Source organism: Haematobia irritans, chromosome 4 (assembly GCF_050003625.1).
Source record: "Haematobia irritans isolate KBUSLIRL chromosome 4, ASM5000362v1, whole genome shotgun sequence".
NCBI classification, from domain to species: Eukaryota; Metazoa; Arthropoda; class Insecta; order Diptera; family Muscidae; genus Haematobia; species Haematobia irritans.
The window spans coordinates 75,941,151-75,962,811 of NC_134400.1; the positions used below are offsets into that span (position 1 = coordinate 75,941,151).

At 37.8% G+C, this 21,661-nt stretch overlaps 1 protein-coding gene across 2 annotated transcripts in view; it reads left to right on the plus strand.

Moving 5' to 3' along the window:
- The first annotated feature begins 1,956 nt into the window (after positions 1-1,956).
- Spase22-23 (Signal peptidase complex subunit Spase22-23) overlaps positions 1,957-21,661 on the plus strand; it is a 38,000-nt gene continuing 18,295 nt past the window's right edge. Inside the window, exons 1-3 of one of the 2 annotated variants that reach the window (XR_012721475.1) lie at positions 1,957-2,208; positions 2,267-2,533; positions 2,622-2,746. Coding sequence is in view for 1 of the 2 variants with exons in the window: in XM_075304714.1 (XP_075160829.1) it covers positions 2,066-2,208; positions 2,267-2,533 (410 nt within the window). In the remaining variant the exon portion in view is untranslated. The remainder of the gene's footprint in view (positions 2,209-2,266; positions 2,534-2,621; positions 2,747-21,661) is intronic. The other variant, XM_075304714.1, reaches the window with a different exon arrangement.

Consider the following 21,661-nt stretch of genomic DNA (forward strand, 5'->3'; position numbering starts at 1 on the left):
AACATGTAATGCGCTTTACAGACTATCAGTTATTCCGGACGACAGTGCTCGTGTCGAACATATCCCTCATATTGTGCACATTATAAGTTAAGTCCGAATGCATAATCGATACTGCTGCATGTTTATGGGATCGATAACACATTTACCGATTATTTAGTCATCGCCGACAAGTCGTATCGATCCGACACACTGTAAGATTCTTTACAAACACCGACATTCTAACCGGAATAACTGATAGTTGTAAAGCGCATAACTCGCTACTTGTAACTCTACATCATCATTAATGCAAAAAATTATGTTAAATGTGATGTGATAGTGGTATAAATGTTATATTTTTAAGAATTTGTAAATGATTAATCAAATTAATAAATATCTAAACAAACGTGTTTTACTCGACCACAATGATTCTTTTACCACTATCTTAAAATGTGCTTTTTCTGATTGTTTGGAGGGTCTCTTATTGGCGTCGTTCTAATTTGATCTATAAAGGCACCTAATAATTGCACTCATGCGAAACCTTTTTGTAGTAACTTGGCGTGGTACAACTTCTCAATAGTGACGGCGCTTTTCCGACGAGTTTTTGATATCGTATATGATTGTTTTCGACGTACTGGGGATTCTCAGAAGCGCCCCCAAATTCAAAAAATGTTGGCAGGGCAGTGCGTCCAACAGTTTCTGGAAAATTTTTGTTCTACACTCGGCGTTTCCCAGATACATGTTGTATACCAAATTGTAGGTAGTGATGCCCTCTATCAATATCCGTTGTCACTTTTGTGTACGAAGTCAATTCCTGGCCTCAGCGCTGGAAATACTGTCCTGACCACCAGTGCGTCCAACAGTTTCTGGAAATTTTTGTTCTACACTCGGCGTTTCCCAGATACATGTTGTATACCAAATTGTAGGTATTGATGCCCTCTATCAATATCCGTTGTCACTTTTTTGTACGAAGTTTATTCCTGGCCTCAGCGCTGGAAATACTGTCCTGACCACCAGTGCGTCCAACAGTTTCTGGAAAAATTTGTTCTACACTCGGCGTTTCCCAGATACATGTAGTATACCAAATTGTAGGTATTGATGTCCTCTACCAAATCCCGTTGTCACTTTTGTGTACGAAGTCCATTCCTGGCCTCAGCGCTGGAAATACTGTCCTGACCACCAGTGCGTCCAACAGTTTCTGGAAAATTTTGTTCTACACTCGGCGTTTCCCAGATACATGTAGTATACCAAATTGTAGGTATTGATGTCCTCTACCAAGTTCCGTTGTCACTTTTGTGTACGAAGTCCATTCCTGGCCTCAGCGCTGGAAATACTGTCCTGACCACCAGTGCGTCCAACAGTTTCTGGAAAATTTTGTTCTACATTCGGCGTTTCCCAGATACATGTAGTATACCAAATTGTAGGTATTGATGTCCTCTACCAAGTTCCGTTGTCACTTTTGTGTACGAAGCCCATTCCTGGACTCCACATGGGAAATAGTGTCCTGACCACCAGTACCCAATAATAACCAAGCTAAATAACATTGAACAGGCACATGTGGCACACCAAATTGTAGGTAAAGGTGTTCTCTACCATATTCTGTGTATAAATCGTTGTTTTGAAGCACGGAAATACATAAAGTTCATTAAATATTCTGTCTGTCCGTCTCATATTATTTCAGTTCTTGTCGTCTCTGTGTCACCCTGTTATTTTTTCGATAACCCTGTTATCGAAAGTTAGCGACGTCGCTATCTTCACGCAGGTAAAAAGTTCTCTACCATATTCTGTGTATAAGTCGTTGTTTTTATGCACGGAAATACATAAATTTCATTAAATATTCTGTCTGTCCGTCTTATATTAATTCAGTTTTTGTCGTATCTGTGTCACCCTGTTATCGAAAGTTAGCGACGTTGCTATCTTCACGCAGGTGCTAAATGCGACTTAATTGTCACATCGGTAACACTACTACTAAAATATTTCTAATTTTTGATTGGTAACCCTTTTCTGTTTCTACGTGTTCATGTATAGAACCTTCAATCATTTATAAATTCCTACGTGTCTTGTAAAATTTGAATTTAGGAAATATAAGATGCACACGGTCCTTACTCGCGGAAATGCCACAGTAGCTTATACACTGTCGGTGTTGGCATGTCTTACATTCTGTTGTTTTATATCCACAGTATTCCTAGATTACAGAGTCAGTTCAAATATAAGTACTGCAAAAGTTTTGGTGTAAGTATTGCATATACTAAAGAGAATCCGTACAATTTTTAATATGTTCTTAAAACAGGAAAAATGTGCCTGACTATGGAGCTTCAAGAGAAAAACATGACCTGGGATTTATAACATTTGATGTCGAGGCTAATCTAACAAGTCTATTCAATTGGAATGTAAAACAACTATTTTTGTTCCTTACTGCTGAATATAAAACACCGGATAATGTACTAAATCAAGTTGTTTTATGGGATAAAATTATCCGTCGTGGAGACAATGCGGTTCTAGATTTCAAAAACTTGAATACCAAGTATTATTTCTGGGATGACGGAAACGGTTTAAGGTAAATATTTTCCATTCCTGCCATATAATACCTTTTTGAAATATAATTATAATAGTACTAAAACTGGTTCACATCGGTCCATTTGTAGATACAGCTACATATTTCCAACCCCTGATTTTTGTTGATACTTGATAGCCGATTCACGAAATCTACTAAAAGTGGAAAATTACAGTTAAAGGTTACAGTGTATATTGAAAGTGTCATGAGAATGAGGTAAAAAAATCGTAGTTTTGATCCAATTTTCTTGAAATTTTGAGGCAATATACAATTATGAACACGATACTACCAAAAATGACAGACTTTTTACTGATTGGTAAAATGCTTGATGTTTTGGATGATTTTGAAAAATATTCCTCTCCAACTAAGAGGAGCTTCATAAATTTTCTAAAGAAATATTTTGAAAAAATTTTCTACAGAAATAAAATTCTGAAAAAAAAAAAATTTCTATAGAAATAATTTTTTAACAAAATTTTCTAAAGAAATAAAATGTTGACAAAATCTTCTATAGAAATAAAATCTTGACAAATTTTTCTATGGCAATAAAATTTTGGTAGAATATTTTTGGCTCTTAGAGTCTCCGCAAGCCAAATCTGGGGATCGGTTTTTATGGGGGTTATATATAATTATGAACCGATGTGGACCAATCTTTGCATGGTTGTTAGAGACCATATACCAACATCAAGTACTAAATTTCTGCCGGATCGGATGAAATTTGCTTGGATGATTTTGAAAAATATTCCTCTCTAACTAAGAGGAGCTTCATAAATTTTCTAAAAAAATAACATTTTGAAAAAATTTTCTACAGAAATAAAATTCTGAAAAAAAATTTCTATAGAAATAATTTTTTAACAAAATTTTCTAAAGAATAAAATGTTGACAACATCTTCTATAGAAATAAAATCTTGACAAAATTTTCTATGGCAATAAAATTTTGGTAGATTATTTTTGGCTTTTTGAGGCTCCGCAAGCCAAACCTGGGAATCGGTTTATATGGGGGCTATATATAATTATGGAGCGATGTGGACCAATTTTTGCATGGTTGTTAGAGATCACATGCTGACACCATATACCAAATTTCTGCCGGATCGGATGAAGTTTGCTTCTCTTAGAGGCTCCGCAAGCCAAATCTGGGGATCGGTTTATATGGGGGCTATACGTAAAAGTGGACCGATATGGCCCATTTGCAACACCATCCGACCTACATCAATAACAACTACTTGTGCCAAGTTTCAAGTCGATAGCTTGTTTCGTTCGGAAGTTAGCGTGATTTCAACAGACGGACGGACGGACATGCTCAGATCGACTCAGAATTTCACCACGACCCAGAATATATATACATTATTTCGATGTGTTACAAACGGAATGACAAAGTTAATATACCCCCATCCTATGGTGGAGGGTATAAAACTGTAGCGTAGCCGTAACATAACGGCAACGTATGATTTTTTTGGCGATTATCCTAATTTAAATAACGTACCAAGAACGTGTAGAAAAAGGTTAATTTTTTACACTTAAAATTAATTTTATGAATAATATTAGGTTCTCATAGTCAATTTTAACGAAAACAACACAATAATATTTTTTTATCGATATGAATTTTCACGTTATTAAAATTTTTCTCTCTCTTTCAATCGACGACGCTTGTTTTTTGATCAGTTGACACTATAACGACACGTAAATTTTTGTTTTTTTTCTGAATCTTACGACACGTCTATGTTGTGGAAACGTTGGGTAATCGTTTGTATGGGCTGTCGTATATCAAAAACAAACAGCTGACACGCCACGCTACGCTTGCGTCCCGTTTTTGGATGCATAACCAGGTTAGGTGGCAGCCCGATGTATCAGGCTCACTTAGACTATTCAGTTCATTGTGATACCACATTGGTGAACTTCTCTCTTATCACTGAGTGCTGCCCGATTCCATGTTAAGCTCAATGACAAGGGACCTCCTTTTTATAGCCGAGTCCGAACGGCGTTCCAAATTGCAGTGAAACCACTTAGAGAAGCTTTGAAACCCTCCTATTGTACTTAAAAAGGATATCTCTTTAACCAAAATCACACCAAATCATATTGTTTATGCTTTGGCAGGAGTCCTACCTCCACAACAAAGATCTCAATATCTTGCGTCAAAAGAGATATTAAAGTTGAAAATACACAACAAAGAGCTTTATTGTAGTATTACATCAAACGCCACAAATAAAACAAGTCTAGGATTAGTGTACACCAAATTCAGAGAAATATTTATTAATGCGGTAGTAAACACAAAAGTTCATCTGCCTAGTAAAGTACAGATTGAACTTAATGCTTTTCCCTCAAACAGAAACACCATAAACAAAGAGTGCTTCCTAGCGATATATCGACAAAAAGTAAATGATCTCATGTTAGAAGGCTACGCTATTCTGGACACCGATGCTTCTCCGATGGAAAACTCTACGGGTTGTTCAGTGTGCAGTATTTCAACCAAAGAGAAAAAGCTATAGACATAATTATTGAATATGGCATTTGTAAATCTGCGATCTTCACTAATAGCAAAAACGCCTGTCTACTCTTAGGCAATAAAATTCCACAATTATCTTATAAACGACATCCTAAGGAATTCTATGATCTCAATACTTACTTTAATATGGACACCATCTCATGTGGGTATTCCACCAAATGAATTGGCTGACCATTTCGCAAGACATGCTGCTGATTCTGGCTGTTTAATAGATTCTAAACACTCTATTAAGGATGCACAAAATAAAATAAAAAATCTTCTGTGGAATGAATGGGTTGAAAACTACAAGACGGAAATAATAAACAAATGCACATTTCTTAGTATCTTCTATTCGGAACCGCCGTCGAAACCAAGGTACAAAAACTCAACTCTGGCACCAGAACATATCAAAATCATAAATAGACTTCTCTCGGGCTACACGTATACCAGGTACTTTCTATACAAAATCAAACTCGTGGACACAAACATTTGCTCCTTATGTGGCACAATCGAAAATGCTGAACACCTTATTTTCTACTGCAAAAAATATGAAAATGAGAGAAAGGAATTTCAAATATTCAAAAATCCCAATAACATCAAACAAACATCAAAAGTTGATTAGTTGAATTTATTGTTACAAAAATATGACTTGAACTTAGATTATTTTAAGCCAACAAGAGAAATGTATTTGGTTTCCCCATGAAGACCGATCTCCCAATTTTACTTCTTGTGAGAATACAATAGAATTCAAATCTTTCATCGTATTCGAAATAATGTTGCTTTAAACCCGTGATTTGATGTGTTAAATGTGGTACATATTCTGATAAAGCTCCCATATATCATAATTTCCCTATTTTATTTCTGGCGCACATTCGAATATAGGATTAAAATGGTTTAAAATATCTAAAATCTGACCCAAAACATAAAACGCGAAATTTTCATACGATTTCCTTGAATTTAGGATTCTTCTACAATTTAATTATGCAAGTTTTGTAAATATCCAGAATCTAATGTAGTCTCCACATGTGCAAATCATCAATTTCGTTGTGTTCAGACGCAATTCTAATTGTTTCTGAGATTTTTGTTTATTTTTTTATCGCAACGCCCAACACGTTATCACTGAGTGACATAGTTTACACATTTTTTTTTAAAGTTGGCGGTGCCACTCCCCACTATTAAAAATAGCTCTAGCGGCCATAGTAATAGTCCATGGCTATACTTTATTATGAGTGGGCGTGGAACCGTCCATATAACCTGAAACATGGAACGGATATATCTCATGGACTATCAGAAGTATGAAGATGAAATTTGTTATATATGTTGATCGTACAGTATGAATTACATCTAAAGGTGAGTACTATGTTCGTATTTTTCACCAAAACACTAAATTAAAAGCACAAAAATCAATATGAAGACGATTATATTTTTATAAAGTCTTGTGAAATAATGAATGGAATGTGAAATAATGAATGGAACTTTGTCTAAATTTGTCGGCTGCTGAAGTGCCGGTCACCACACTACAACACCATCCCAGCAAAAACTAGGTAACCACATCTCATTACAAGTTACATTACCAGAAGTAAAGCTGTCATTACACATTGCATAACATTGCGGTGAGTTATAATGACTAACTTGTAATGGCAATAATAAATACTTCTCGGTAATTTTTGAATTGATATTCTCAAAATGTAATGCATTTGGCCGTTAATGACTTAATAAAATAGAATAAATGACGGTGCCATTAGGTATAATTATTCACATAATTGAGCATTTACTTAAAAAAAACTCAAAAAGAATATGTTATGTAACGGTAATTCTGAAGATTTTTCCGTTAAGGTGGGTATTAAGTTCGAGTTTAGCCGCTAAAATCGTCATTTTTTCACGATTACTTTTCTTTAATAATCCATTTTAAGGAATACAATGAAAAATGAAAATTTGCTTTTGGATATTCCCCCATCAAGTTATAATGAAATCTGCAACAAATATGTATAATTTTATAACTTTTTTTACTGATTTAGTTTTCACTTTAGTGAAAATTAGCGGCTAAACTCGAACTTAATACTCACCTTTAAGGAATATTCTTCACGAATATTTCATAATACTTGTGTTTTAAATTAATGATATTACCATTTTAAATAAATGCTTTACTATACCTCATTCACATCACAGTTTCAAAATCGACTTCAACTGTCATTTGCCTTATAAAAAAAGGATATATAAAATCCACTTTTAGTAGATTTCGAACAAATTGTGAATCTAACTCCCTTATATTTTAACTGTGAAAATAATTTGCCTGTAATCTTATTTAGATGATTTGTTAAATTTTTGTTATACCCTCCACCATAGGATGATACGTGATGTTAGTATATGTTATCCAACAACCATGCAGGAATTGGTTCATATCAGTCCATAATTAGATATAGTCCCCATATAAACCGATCCCCAGATTTGACCTCCGGTGCCTTTTGGAGAAACAAAATTCATCCGATCTGGTTGAAATTTGGTACGTGGTGGTAGTATATGATATTTAACAGCCATGCCAAAAGTGGTCCATATCAGTCCATAATCATATATAGCCCCGATCCCGAGATTTGGTTTTGGAGCCTCATGGAGTAGCAAATTTCATCCGAGTCAGATGAAATTTGGTACATTGTGCTACTAGTATATGGCCGTTAACAACCATGCCTAACTAGGTCCGTATCGGTCTATAGTTATATATAGCCCTCAGATAAATCAATCCCCAATCACAAAAAATTGGTCCATATCAAGTTCATAATTGTATATAGCCCCCATATAAGCGACCCCCATATTTCAATTCTGGCTCTCTACCACGTATGGACTAATTCACAATTTAGAAAACGATGTTAAGAAGTTTTAAGATACCACAACCCAAGTAATTCGATTGTGGATGACAGTCTTTCGTAGAAGTTTCTACGTAATCCATGGTGGAAGGTACATAAGATTCGGCTTGGCCGAACTTACGGCCGTATATACTTGTTTATTTCTACAATATTCGTTTCTATTCTAGTAATGTTTATATTACATCATTACTCGCCATATTTTGATCCATTGTAATCGGCTAGAGAAGTCAATATTTTCGAGATTTGGTTGCCTGAGACAATAAGTGGTTAATTTGCAAACTTTGGTATATCTACGAATAAGTGATTACATATTAGGTGATTATATGCTTTAAAAGCACTAATTATTTCATGATCAAAGGTATGCCTGGGGAGAAGTACTTTCCTCCTAGGACATGCGTATGTAAATGTAATCCGGAGCGACGACAATTAATAAGTGGTTATTAATTTTTAAACAGGCTTACCTACAAGATTACCGGGTAATGAGAGTTTTTGCTGGGATATATAGCATTATAGGTCTAACTACTGCCGTTTATAGCCAATGCACAATTTTCGTTTGTTTTCCCACTTTTTTCCTATTGCCTTTTTGCACGAGTACAAAGCTACCGTGGCTTTTGATAAAAACTATTCTCTCAACTTTAGTAATTTGTAAAGTTTTTATTCAAAGAAATAATTCAGCTTCAAGTAGTGATCTTTACAATTCGAGTTTTACAAGGAGAATGAGAAAATAAAGAAAAAAAAAGGAGAACAGCATACTTGTTGGATAGCACAGAGTTGCCAAATATATTCATCATAACATCTTCGTCATAACATCCGCGGTCATTTCGGATGTTGGGCAGTATTCCAACTTAATTTCCTTATTCTGTACCAAATCGCGAATGTGATGGTATCTTATATCAATATTTTTGGACCTCTTATTTCACCAAACACTGGTATTTTTCACCAAAACACTAAATTAAAAGTACACAAATCTATATGAAGACGATTATATTTTTATAAAGTCTTGTGAAAAATGAATGGAATAGATCTGAGGAATTGATTGTGAACCATTTTATATTTATAATTTCATTAATTTAAAAAATTAACCGTGAAAACAAGCTGGTTTTCAGCTTGAAAACTGAAAAAAGTACCCAGCTTAAGGTGGAATAGGCCCCCTACACACAAAAAAAAATTTTCTGATTCAATCACGAAATTAATTGATCCAATTAATTTTTAATTGAAATGTCTTCAATCACAGAAATGATAGTATCAATTAAAAAATTAATTGAAGGTCAATTAAAAAGTTGATTGATCCAATTAAAAAATTAATTGATACTATTATTTTTGTGATTGATTTTTGTTTCGATTAAAAAATTTGTTGAATCAATTAAATTTTTAATTGAATATTTTTTAAAACTCAATTAAAATTTTAATTGGAAAAATTTTCGTGAAAATTTTTGTGTGTACTCTGGCTCACTCGGATTTTTTTTTTTTGGAAAAAAAGTAATACAATTTTAATATAATAATCAATTTATTTTTAATATAATTACGTTGACGAAAGGGGGTTATTATATCATATACGTAGCTAAATTCTCTGATGCATCGTCGTCATCTGTGTCATTATTTGTGGCACCAGTTCGTCAAAACTGAAGGCGAAACTAGTAGATCTACTACTGATTTTGGAAGTTGGTGCAATTTTTTTTAACATATAGGATTGGATCTGAACTAAGTAAGAACCTATTTAATATGTCACGATTGCAATCCTCCCGACTACGTTTGCGAGAAAACTGTTCTCTGTAGTTTTTAAAATCTTTGTGTGAGGCTTCCTGGGTTAGGTTAAAGTGGCAGCCCGATTAAGTTTCAGGCTCACATAGACTATTAAGTCCATTGTGATACCACATTAACTAAAAGTACCTATTACATATGGGTACTTCTAGTTTTAACCGCTGAACCTTCTCTATTATTTTCTTCGGTTGAACTAATCAGATTGTTCCAAAAACATTAGCAGACTGCTTATGTTAACGTTTTCCACGTCCGCCTGTAATATAAAGTTATATGCCCCTAATATTCGCCTACGGCTTACACAACATGCAGGACACTCACACAAGAAGTGTTTAATTGATTCCTTTTCCTCCGCATCATGACAGCTCATACAATAGTCATTATACTACGCGCCAATAGTTTTTTCAAAATCGCCTATCAGGCAGCGACCCGTTATAGCAGATATCAGGAGTGATATCTGACGTCTCGAGAACACTAGCATATCTAGCGTGCTGTTTAAGTTTAAATGGGGCCATATTTGCTTGGTGTCGTTTCAAACCTTGCAATTCTCCCATCGAACATCATGATAATTTGGCAACACTGTTGTGCTTTAGTTGTGCTTTCTTAGCGCTATTAAAATTTTGAAAAGTTTTTTGTGTTTTTTGCATGGAAAAAAGTTTAATTTGTGCTGGCGTATTTTAAATTATTCAGATAAGTGATTAGTTTGTTGAAATAGTTCAATGTTGGTTGTTTAACTTAGCCGGATAACTTAGCTAGATTACCTAGCGGGCAGCAGCAGTGGTGCAATGGTTAGCATGTCCGCCTTGCATACACAAGGTCGTGGGTTCGATTCCTGCTTCGACCGAACACCAAAAAGTTTTTCAGCGGTGGATTATCCCACCTCAGTAATGCTGGTGACATTTCTGAGGGTTTCAAAACTTCTCTAAGTGGTTTCACTGCTATGTGGAATGCCGTTCGGACTCGGCTATAAAAAGGAGGTCCCTTGTCATTGAGCTTAACATGGAATCGGGCAGCACTCAGTGATAAGATAGAATTTCACCAATGTGGTATCACAATGGACTGAATAGTCTAAGTGAGCCTGATACATCGGGCTGCCACATAACCTAACCTAACTTAGCAGGCATCCTCAATCTCCAAAAAACTGAGTGGCTCTTTTTATATTGTTTATCAGAATGTCAGAGGGCTGAATACGAAATTATCGAGGCTGTATATTGATAGTTTTGATTTTGAGTTTGCGGTTTTGGTTATGACTGAGACTTGGCTTAGGCCATCGGTATATGGTTCTGAGATTTTTTGTGATCGTTACTTGGTGTTCAGGAAGGATCGTATGGGTAGGATTGGTGGTGGAGTACTAATTGGTGTCCTTGGCACCTTCCCCACTGAGTGAATTCTTCTGGACGATGTTGATGATATTGAATTCCTTGCGGTAAGGGTAGATGTTCTGGGATTTAGGTTATTCGTCACATGCTCATATATTCCGGAGGAATATTCTATTTTGTCCAGATCTGATCCTGTTTCTTATCCCGAGGATAGGTATCACCTTTCTTTCTCTCTTTCCCTCTTGGATGTTGCTCATGGGTCTCAAATGGTTGCTGCTCGGGATGAGGTATTTTCACTATATTTGAAGACAACGAATTTCGATGTGTTGAATTCGCTTCTTTCGGGTGTTGACTGGGGCTCTGTTTGTAGGTGTGATCGGTTGTCCGATCTCGATGTTGGTGTTGAAAATTTGTACAGGTTTTTGGATGGTTTTGTGTCTCGGACTGTTCCTAGGCGAAGGGTTAGGTTAACCTAACCTAACCTAGGCGAAGGGTAAATTTCCCTAGGAATAAGCCAAGGTATTCTCCTGAGTTGACGAGACTCAGGAATGATAGGAATATATGTTTTACACGTTATAAGAGAAAGGGATCTGATTTTGATTATGCTCGGTACTTTGTCGCTAGGTCTATTTATAATATGGAATCAAGGGCGTGTTATGTCCGTTACATTGATAATGTTAGGAATGACATTCATTGTAACCCGAGGTCTCATGATTATGATTTTATTAGGATGAAACGTAAGTCTTCGACTAGTCCATCGAAGATCCAAAGGGAGGGTGTTGACTTTTATGGGGACCAGTCCATTGCGGGCTGTTTCGCGGGCTATTTTGAATCTGTTTATAGGAATGGAACTTATGATGCTGATGGTTCATATCCCTATTTTATTATGACGCTTGATCGAGTGGCAATTCCATTATTTGATAGTCTGTCTGTGTCTGGGTATTTGCATGGGGTTCCTGGGATAATTTTGAAGTTTTGCTCCGAATGTCTCTCTGCTCCATTGTCGATGTTATTTAATAGTTCATTGAAATTCGGTTATTTCCCTTTAAGATGGAGGAGTTCTGTCGTGCCACTTCATAAGTCAGGGAGCTTCTTTGATGTGAGTAATTATAGGGGGATAGCAAGATTCAGTGCTATTCCCAAGGTTTTTGAGAAGATGGTGACGGATGTTTTGTCGCATAGCATTTCTCCGATACTGGATCCTTGCCAGCATGGTTTTCGTAAGGGCCTATCGACTACTACGAACTTGGTGGAATTTACTTCTCATGTTATTAATACTGATTAATAACAAACTGTTGTTGTAGGGAATCATACACATGTTATTTATACGGATTTTAGCAAAGCTTTTGACCGGGTGAATCATAAGCTGTTGTTGTATAAGCTGGATAGGATTGGATTGGCCAGTACACTTTTGGCTTGGATTTCGTCGTATCTTGAGTGCCGTACACAGATTGTGTCTTTTGGTGATGCCTATTCGAGGAGCTTTGATGTCTCATCAGGTGTGCCTCAGGGTAGTCATTTGGGGCCTGTCTTATTTTTGTTATTTATAAACGATTTACCTCGGTCCGTAGTTAACTCTAGGATTTTGATGTATACTGATGATGTTAAGTTATTCGCCTCGTTCGATAATTCTGGTCGGATGCATTTACTATAGGATGATTTGGATAGCTTTGGTGATTGGTGTAGGGTAAATCTAATGGATTTGAACTTGAAGAAATGCAAGATTATGCGTTTCTTCAGGTCTAGGTCTATTGATGTTCGGTATAGTATACAGGGCACGTTATGTGAGGAGGTTGATTCTTTTGTTGATCTTGGCATTGTTACACTTCTAGATTGAGGCTGATTCATTTGCCTACTGTTAGGAGCCGACGAACGATGTTGAGCTCCATGATGATGTATATGCTAGTTTGTGGGGATATTCCACGCTCTGAATTGATATATAGGATTAGGATAAATGTTCCTTTTAGGGCTTCTAGGAATTATCAGGTTCTTTTCATTGATTTTCAACGTTCGAATTATGCTTCTGTGGAGCCTATTCGTAGGATGTGCATTAATTTTAATTCAATCTATCATCTAGTTGACACTAACTTAAGTATTGATATTGTGAAGTCCAAAATTTTAGCATATTTGGATAACTAATACATTTGTTTTATTGAATAACCTAATATTTGGCGTTGTGTTGTAATATATCCTGCTGATGAGTCCTTCTCTGTAGCTGGTTAAATCCCTCTGCCTCCACCCCGCCATTGTCCGGATCATGGTGTGTACGCTGTCCCTACACTCATACAAAAAAGTCTGCTAAAAATAGCAGTCGATGTCTGCTGTTATATTTTTGTTCTTCAGGGCCTAATGAACAACAATTTATAAAATTTTTAGGTTATAAATTTTTCCTCAAAGCATATTTAAGAACCAAAAGTAGTTTTTGGTATATTTTTGCACTGTAATATACTTACGAGCTAATAAATACGATAAGCAAACATTTTGTTTGCTGTTATGCCTCAATTCGATAAATGTTCAGATTTTTGGTCAAATACTATAGATATTCATAAAAAATTGTTGTTGATGAACGGATTAATAATTTCATTTATTTTATTTCAAATTGATTTTCATGTACTATGGTTGCATTAGATTTTACCTTTCTTGACCTATATTGTGCTACCCTTTATAACTACTACTTTGTTATACAACGCTGTAATTATCTCTTTTACTTGTTGTATCCTTATTCTCATCATCAGTTTTTTAGAGTCACTTGTTCGGTCAACATCATATTGTATGGTCGTGTTAAATTGAACTTAATACAATAAATTTGTTTGCTAAGTTTAACTAGCTCTATCGTTTTATTGAAATACGGCTTAGCATTCTAGAGATCTATCGGACTCGACTAAATAATGTGATCTTTCGTATTAATGATCAAATGGTCCTTCGAGCCGGATATTTTAGTTGCCTTTTTCGTCGAATTATTGTGAAAATGTGCTGTCGCGTACATATGTAATCGCTTTACATAAATTGAATGTTCGGATTCGATTAACTTTAATACAGTCCATTTAATATAAAAAGTGAAAATAAAAATCAACAATTTCGTGTCGATATGTATTGCAAACATACATAGTGTTAATTGTGAAATACATTTGCAATTTTGACATTCGTACGTTGGTTGGAACGTAACGGTACTTTTTTGGATTGCTTGTGTGCAGAAGCTTCGAGAAATTTATTTTTTGGTATTCATCGAGAATACATACATACACACAGTTGAAAAATCACGGTTTGTTGTTGTATGCACTTTGTGTTGGCCGTTGTTGTTGTTGTAACAGTTTTTAATGTAGTTTCATCCATTTTGTTCTATGCTTGTGTCGTTCAGCTGGTAGCCAGATCAAGGAACTCTGTGACAAAAATGGGGTGTGTCCAGAGTGATCTGGTAGTGAGACGGGTAGGCTTAGCTGGGCAAGCAAAACGGTGACGAATGTCATGTGGCCCTTGATTACAGATGGGACACACGTCAGCTACGCTGCTATCAATTAGAGGTCTGCATCGAATAACTTTTCACTACATGTATGCAATTCGCTGTCGAATATAGTACTTACACTGTCTTTCTCTCAGAGCGCAAGTAGTGAAGTGAAAGAACACTTGCTTGTCAAATACCACCAAGTACTTATCCGAAACAATATGTGTTCCGAAAAAAGGAACAATAAAAACGTAAGTACTTGAGAAAAAGTACAACATGGATTCTCTTCACTTCACGTGGTACCACAAGTATTTCTCAGTTATGTGCGAAGCAAAACTTTCCATTATTATTAATCATAAATATGTATATATGCCACATATGCCACATATTTCATATATTTATGTATGTCACACTTTCCTTAACGTTTGCCGTTCTTTATAACAAACCGAAAACATATATTATGGAGAGTAACTTTTTTTTGTATTTCTGAAACTGCATGTGGTACATGGAGTACTCTATGAAGTTTTGTTCTCGCAACATACTCGACGTTATCACTCTGAGTACACTTCAATAAGAGAGAAAGAGGAATATGTGTTTGTTGATAGTGAAGACATCAGAGTAGCAACAATGTGTACCAATTGTTTTGCGACTCGCTCAAATAGATGTACTCATGTAGCAAGTACACGTGTACTCTACACTGATAAGTATGAATTGAGGCGGCTGCACTTGCCTGATCTTAGTTGGGCCAAAACTACCCTTGTCTGCCGTGGGAGGTCTCTCTCCTCCGGTGCTATGGGCGGTGGACGGACTCCGAGAACAGGATTAACCTTGTAGCTTCTCACCGCTTCAGCTACAGTATCCTCATGAATCTTGTTCAGACCTGTCTGGTATGCTGCCTGATCTAGAGGCTCTCTTTTGTAACGCTGGATCTCGGGATCTAGAAGGTGAAGATCATCCACAAGATGGTGATTCGGATGACAACTTCGATGGCAACCCAAGAGGTACTGCTTTGACAACATGTAGTTGTGTCGACGCACTGGGATGATCTTGGTGTCCGCATAAAGGTGATCCAAGGGTGTACTGCGGAGACATCCTGTTGCGGTTCTAAGGGCAGCGTTCTGACAGGTCTGTATGTTATTCCACTGCATATCGCTCGTTTGAGGTGTCCACACTGGCGCTGCATAGTTTACCACTGACCGGCCAATTGTCTTATATGTAGTTAACAAGGTTTCTTTGTCCGCACCCCAAGTGCGGAAAAAAGATTGAAGCCTTAAGACTTCCAAAACAATTACCACAATGGAAAAACTGTCAAGGTTTTAATCACACTAAAAATTACTGTTCTAAACAGGCCAAATGCGCTAAATGTGCTGGCAAGCACGAAACAAAAAATTGCGACAAGCCACTAAATACATTACCCAAGTGTTGTAACTGCGGTGAACAGCATTCCGCTAGCTATCGCGGATGTATAGTAGCCCGTGAACTTCAGAAGATACGAGATAAGAAACAAAAAGAATCTCAGCTAAAATATAAACAAACTACTTCTTCAGCGCAAGATACTGCAACGCGACGACCAACTTCATCGCCAATTTTACAAAGGGAAACACAAAATCCCTCCATAAATAATACGAAAAGGGTCCCGTATTCAGAAGTGATAAGAACCAATTCAGCATCCCAAGCAGTTTCAAACAATATAACATTTGAGAACCCTCTAATGAAGATTCTCTCGAAATTGGATGCAATCGAATCATTCAACAAAGTTTTAGAAGCACGACTGTGTATGCTAGAGGAAAACTTCTTTGGTACCCTAAATGTGTAATACGATCTTTATAATGCAGTGGAATGCCAATGGGCTTCTTCGACACAAAAACGAACTAGAATATCTACTAGAAGAAAAGAATATAGATATTTGCTTGATAAGTGAAACACATTTCACAAAAGAGTCGTTTATTAAATTTGAAAAATATGAGTTATTCCACACTATTCATCCAAGCAATAATTCGGGAGGTGGGAGTGCAGTCATAATCAAAAAGAACATTGAACACTGGTTGGAAAATCAAATAAGTTCTGAACAGTTTCAAGCAACTACCGTTACAATTATACAAAATAAGTCGCCTATTTCAATAACGTCACTTTACAGCCTCCACGGCACAATATAGAATATGAATCGTACCGCCAGCTACTGGAATCCCATAAATACCGATTTGTTATGGGTGGGGATTTCAACGCAAAACATATCCAATGGGGTTCTCGCCTAACATCACCAAAAGGTAAAGAACTTTTGAAAGCGATGAATATCACAAATTATCGTGCCGTATCGACAGCCAAACCGACCTATTGGCCATCTGACCCAGCAAAAACACCAGATCTAATAGACTTTTTCATAATACAAAAGTAGCTACCAACACAATCATGGCATTTGACGGATATGAACTAAATTCGGACCATTCGCCCATTTATCTAAACCTACAAGGGAAAGCATTACCAAATCCAAATTGTCCAAGCCTTGTAAACAAATATACAGACTGAGACTAGTTCAGGAGACAGCTTGGAAAAGTACTCCACCACTGCCAGCTATACATATGTCAAATTCGTATCCTTCTGAAATTGTAGAACTCATTAAAAAGAAACGGAAGCTTAGAAAAAGATGACAGTTGTCTCGATCGCCTCAGGATAGAAGATTACTGAATAACATCACACAAAAACAAGCAGAAAAATCTGTAAATTTAATGAACAAAAGTTGAAAATGTCGTTACAGACCTTAACATATGACAAACAGACGGATTATTCAATTTGGAAAGCGACATGTATGTGTAACAGGCCGATAACTCACAAATCACCAATCCTAACGCCAAATGGTGAATGGGCAAAGAGCAATTCTGAAAAAGCAATGGTTCGCGAGTCATTTATGTAAAATATTTTCAAGTAATGGTTCTCATACAAACCCAACAACGACATATGCTCATACAAATAACGCATCATATGAGGAAAATACACATATTAACAACTTTCCACTAGAAAAAATAACAATAAAGGAAGTGGTTAACCAAATAAAATATTTAAACACTCGAAAGTCGTCAGGATTCGACTTAATAAAAGCCGATGTTCTAAAGCAACTACCATATCATGGATTTGCTAGACTAACATCTATATTTAATGCGGTACTAAAATTCAAATATATAGTTATTAGAAAGTTTCAGAAATAATAATGATACATAAACCGGGTAAGAATGCTCAAGATTTAAAGTCATACCGACCAATTTCACTACTGCCACAGATTGGAAAACTTTTTGAAAAGCTGTTCTTTGCTAGACTAGAACCTCTTGTTCACCACCTCAATTTAATACCAAGCCATCAATTTGGGTTTCGAAAGAAACACTCAACAGTGGAGCAAATCCATAGAGTAACCTAAGTTATAGAAGAAGCGTTCGAAACCAAAAAGTATGCTCAGCAGTATTTCTAGATATGTCACGACGGTCTCTTACAAAAACTCAAAAGTCTTCTTCCGAAAAACTTTTGCGACATTTTGTCATCATATCTAAATGATAGATTTTTTCGAGTGCGATATGAAAATGAGTACTCGGATTTACATCCTATTAAGTCAGGTGTACCCCAAGGAAGTATACTGGGACCCATACTATACCTACTATATACACACGACGTTCCACTAGATACAGACTGTTTTATTGGTACTTTTGCTGCCGACACAGTCTTAATGCCATCAGGTAAATCAACAACAGAATCGACAAAACGCCTACAAAAATACCTTAATGGTGTACAGTGAAAAAATCCACCCATGTTGATTTTGCTCATATAAGAACTAATTACAAACCCTTATACATAAACAACAAACAAATTCCACACTCAAACTCAGCCAAATATTTGGGAATGTTGCTAGATTGCAAACTAAATTGGAAAGAACACGTTGAAAAGAAACGACAAGAGATGGAAATAAAATATAGAAACCTACATTGGCTAGTAGGCAGAAACTCAATTTTATCGTTGGATAACAAATTGATGATTTACCAACAAGTCCTGAAACATACATAAACTACTAGTTAGTCACAACTGTAAAATAGACTAGTTGTAGTATTATAATAGGCATGTAATACAGTATTTGTGCTTAAATAAAAAAAACCCCAAGTGCTGCCGGCAAGCGACTTGATGACCTTGTTTCTACCGCGGAGCTTATCACAAATTGCAGTGGCATGGGCGGACGACTATAAAGGCTGTCGAATGTGACCCCGAGAATCTTGGGGTAATTTATTGTCAGAATTGTTTCGCCATCGACTCTGACATTCAACTGCCTGTGTACTTCCGCCGTCCATGCAGTGAAAAGTGTGGCTGAGGATTTGGTGGGAGATATCCTCAAATTTCTTGCAGTGAAATAACTGGTAAGATCAGCGAGGTAGATATTTAATCGATCGTCCGTGGAATCGAGGACAGGTAGAGGTTAAACAGTGCCGGAGATATCACCCCGCCCTGGGGAACTCCCTGTTTAACTCTACGGGGTTTTGACTTCTTGTCCCTGAATTCCACGTACGACTGGCGTCCACACATATAATTCAGAACCTAACGCTTTGTTCCTGCCGGTAGGGACGTATTCTCGATGTCCTCAAATAATGGGGCATGGTTGACCGTATCGAACGCTTTCGATAGGTCAAGCGCCACGAGGACCGTCCTATGACACGGCTTGGGCTGATTAAGTCCCCTATTGATATGTGTCGAAATGGCATGTAAGGCTGTCGTCGTACTGTGTACCTTACGGAATCCATGTTGATGGTGGGTAGCTGGAAAATTCTCCACAAGGCTGGGGAGGAGTAGTGCCTCAATTGTCTTGGCTACTGGCGGGAGAAGGGATATCGGTCTGTACGATTCACCTTTACTCCAGACATCGGGTATAATGAGTGATTCCAAGGACAAATTGAGGAGTCTGTTCAGGTACTCAACTCCCAGTATTCCCAGATGCTTCAGCATTAGCATTGAAATTCCGTCGGGGCCCAGCGCCTTAGATGGTTTCGCGCTGTTGATGACATTGGTAACTTCGGCTGCGGTAAATTGTGGTGTGTCGTCGGCTCGGAGACCACGTATGCGACGAGTGGCTCTCCTTTTCGCTCTATCACTCTCGGGATGCTCGACAAACTGTCGGTTGAAGTATTTGGCGCATCTCTTCGGATCAGGCACAGTCACGTCGCCAAAGGTGACTGAAATCTCATCATCCCTTGTAGCGGGGTTCGAGAGGGCTCTCACTGTTGACCACAATTTACCAGTTCGCGCTGTTGATGACATTGGTAACTTCGGCTGCGGTAAATTGTGGTGTGTCGTCGGCTCGGAGACCACGTATGCGACGAGTGGCTCTCCTTTTCGCTCTATCACTCTCGGGATGCTCGACAAACTGTCGGTTGAAGTATTTGGCGCATCTCTTCCGATCAGGCACAGTCACGTCGCCAAAGGTGACTGAAATCTCATCATCCCTTGTAGCGGGGTTCGAGAGGGCTCTCACTGTTGACCACAATTTACCAGTTCCTGTGCAGTTACATTTCTTCAGGTGCTCTAACTAACCAAGTGTTCCTCTTGTGCTCGTCGACTATCTTACTAATATCTAGATTTAGCTCTCTGAGTCTAGGATCAGCAGGGTTAGCACGACGGCGTTCATCACGCTCGTCTGCGAGCCCCGCCGCTTCGGCTGTGAAGTTGGGCCTCACTTGGGCAATTCGACCAGCGGGTATGAAGCTAGCGGCTGCTGCGTTGATGATGTCCCGGAATGCCCTCTGGGCAACATGAAAATGAGAGGGGGACGGGAGCTCACTGAAGCGGCGATTGGTGTATTCTCTGAAGCCTTCCCAGTTGGCTTTCTTTTGCTGGAGGGGGGGGGGTTGTCGTCGCATAGTCAGACGACCCATTGCTGCTATCGCTGGCACAGCATCCTGCCACGTAGTCAGTATGACTATACTTCCGCAACGATGTTAAGCCGGAGCAGTTCCGGTAATGCACCCACTCCAAGCACTGGTTTACACCTGACCGAAACCGAACGGTGGTGGATCAGGTTTCGGCAGACTGAACAATACCATGGTCCGGGGTTCTCCTCTATCCCGGCTCGGACCAACAGCAAACGGAGAAGGCTCCCCGGGATGCACCTTCTCCAACACAAAAAGACGGACGAAACAACACGTACACTGATGTGGCAGCCGCTGGCCAATGGATAGGGTCCATCGGGTCAATCCGGTACACAGAACCCGCCGCCGTGGGATTGGTTGGCTGTTGTGTGCGTGGTCGGTGTTGTTGAGCCGTTGTGCCATTCTATCTTGTTTCACTGGAAACAAATCGTACTTTTATTATTGTTGTGCGCGTACAAGAACTGGAAGAGACTAGAAACCTGGAAACTCTTTTTTATGTTGCTTTGTCCATCGTTTTGCTGTTACCACACCATACCATTGCACTACATTATATGATATTTTGCTGTTGTTACTGTGAGTACATCTTTGTCTTGTCAGATGTTGTCAAATGTTGGCAATTACTAAATCTTGTTCGATTCTCAAGAATTCTATTCTTCGAGCTGAGATATTTACTCAGAATCCTCCAGAAGACTTGGCTCTTCGTATTACTCGTATTTGTAGATTAAATTACGTTTTGACGAAATATGAGGAAGGAGTAACAAGATTAATGTCATTTGCCAATGTTGAGGGTTTTGTGGATCCAGAACAAGAATTTAGTCTACTTGAGGATAAATATGTTATGATCAAGAGTAAACTGGGAGAGTTTAGAACACCACTACGAGTCGTAGATACTCAAACGGAAAAATCGAGTCCAACTCCTCAATATCAAGAGCAACGCAGTGACTTACCAAGAAATAAAATCGAACCGGAAATTATGACGCTTGGCCTGTTTTTAAGGATTTGTTTGTTAGTGCGGCCGATTCAAGACCTGATTTGTCGAATATACAGAAGTATTACTATTTAAATTCCTTGTTGAGGAATGATGCCGCTAAAGCTATAAGGCACATACAGATTTCCGAAACTTCATATCAGTCAGCTTGGGACAGACTAAAGGAACGCTACCATAGGCCACGTCATATTGTAAATTCCTATATCGAGACTATAAAGTCGATAACGCCGCTGTTGGTTTACGGAAAATATCTGGCATTGCTAACGAGGTTGTTAGAGGACTTGAGGCAATTGAAAATTCTGAACTTGACCCCTGGTTGATATACATATTGAACAGCAAATTAGATTCCGATTGTCGCAAAAAATGGGCCGAACACAGCCGAGATTCAAA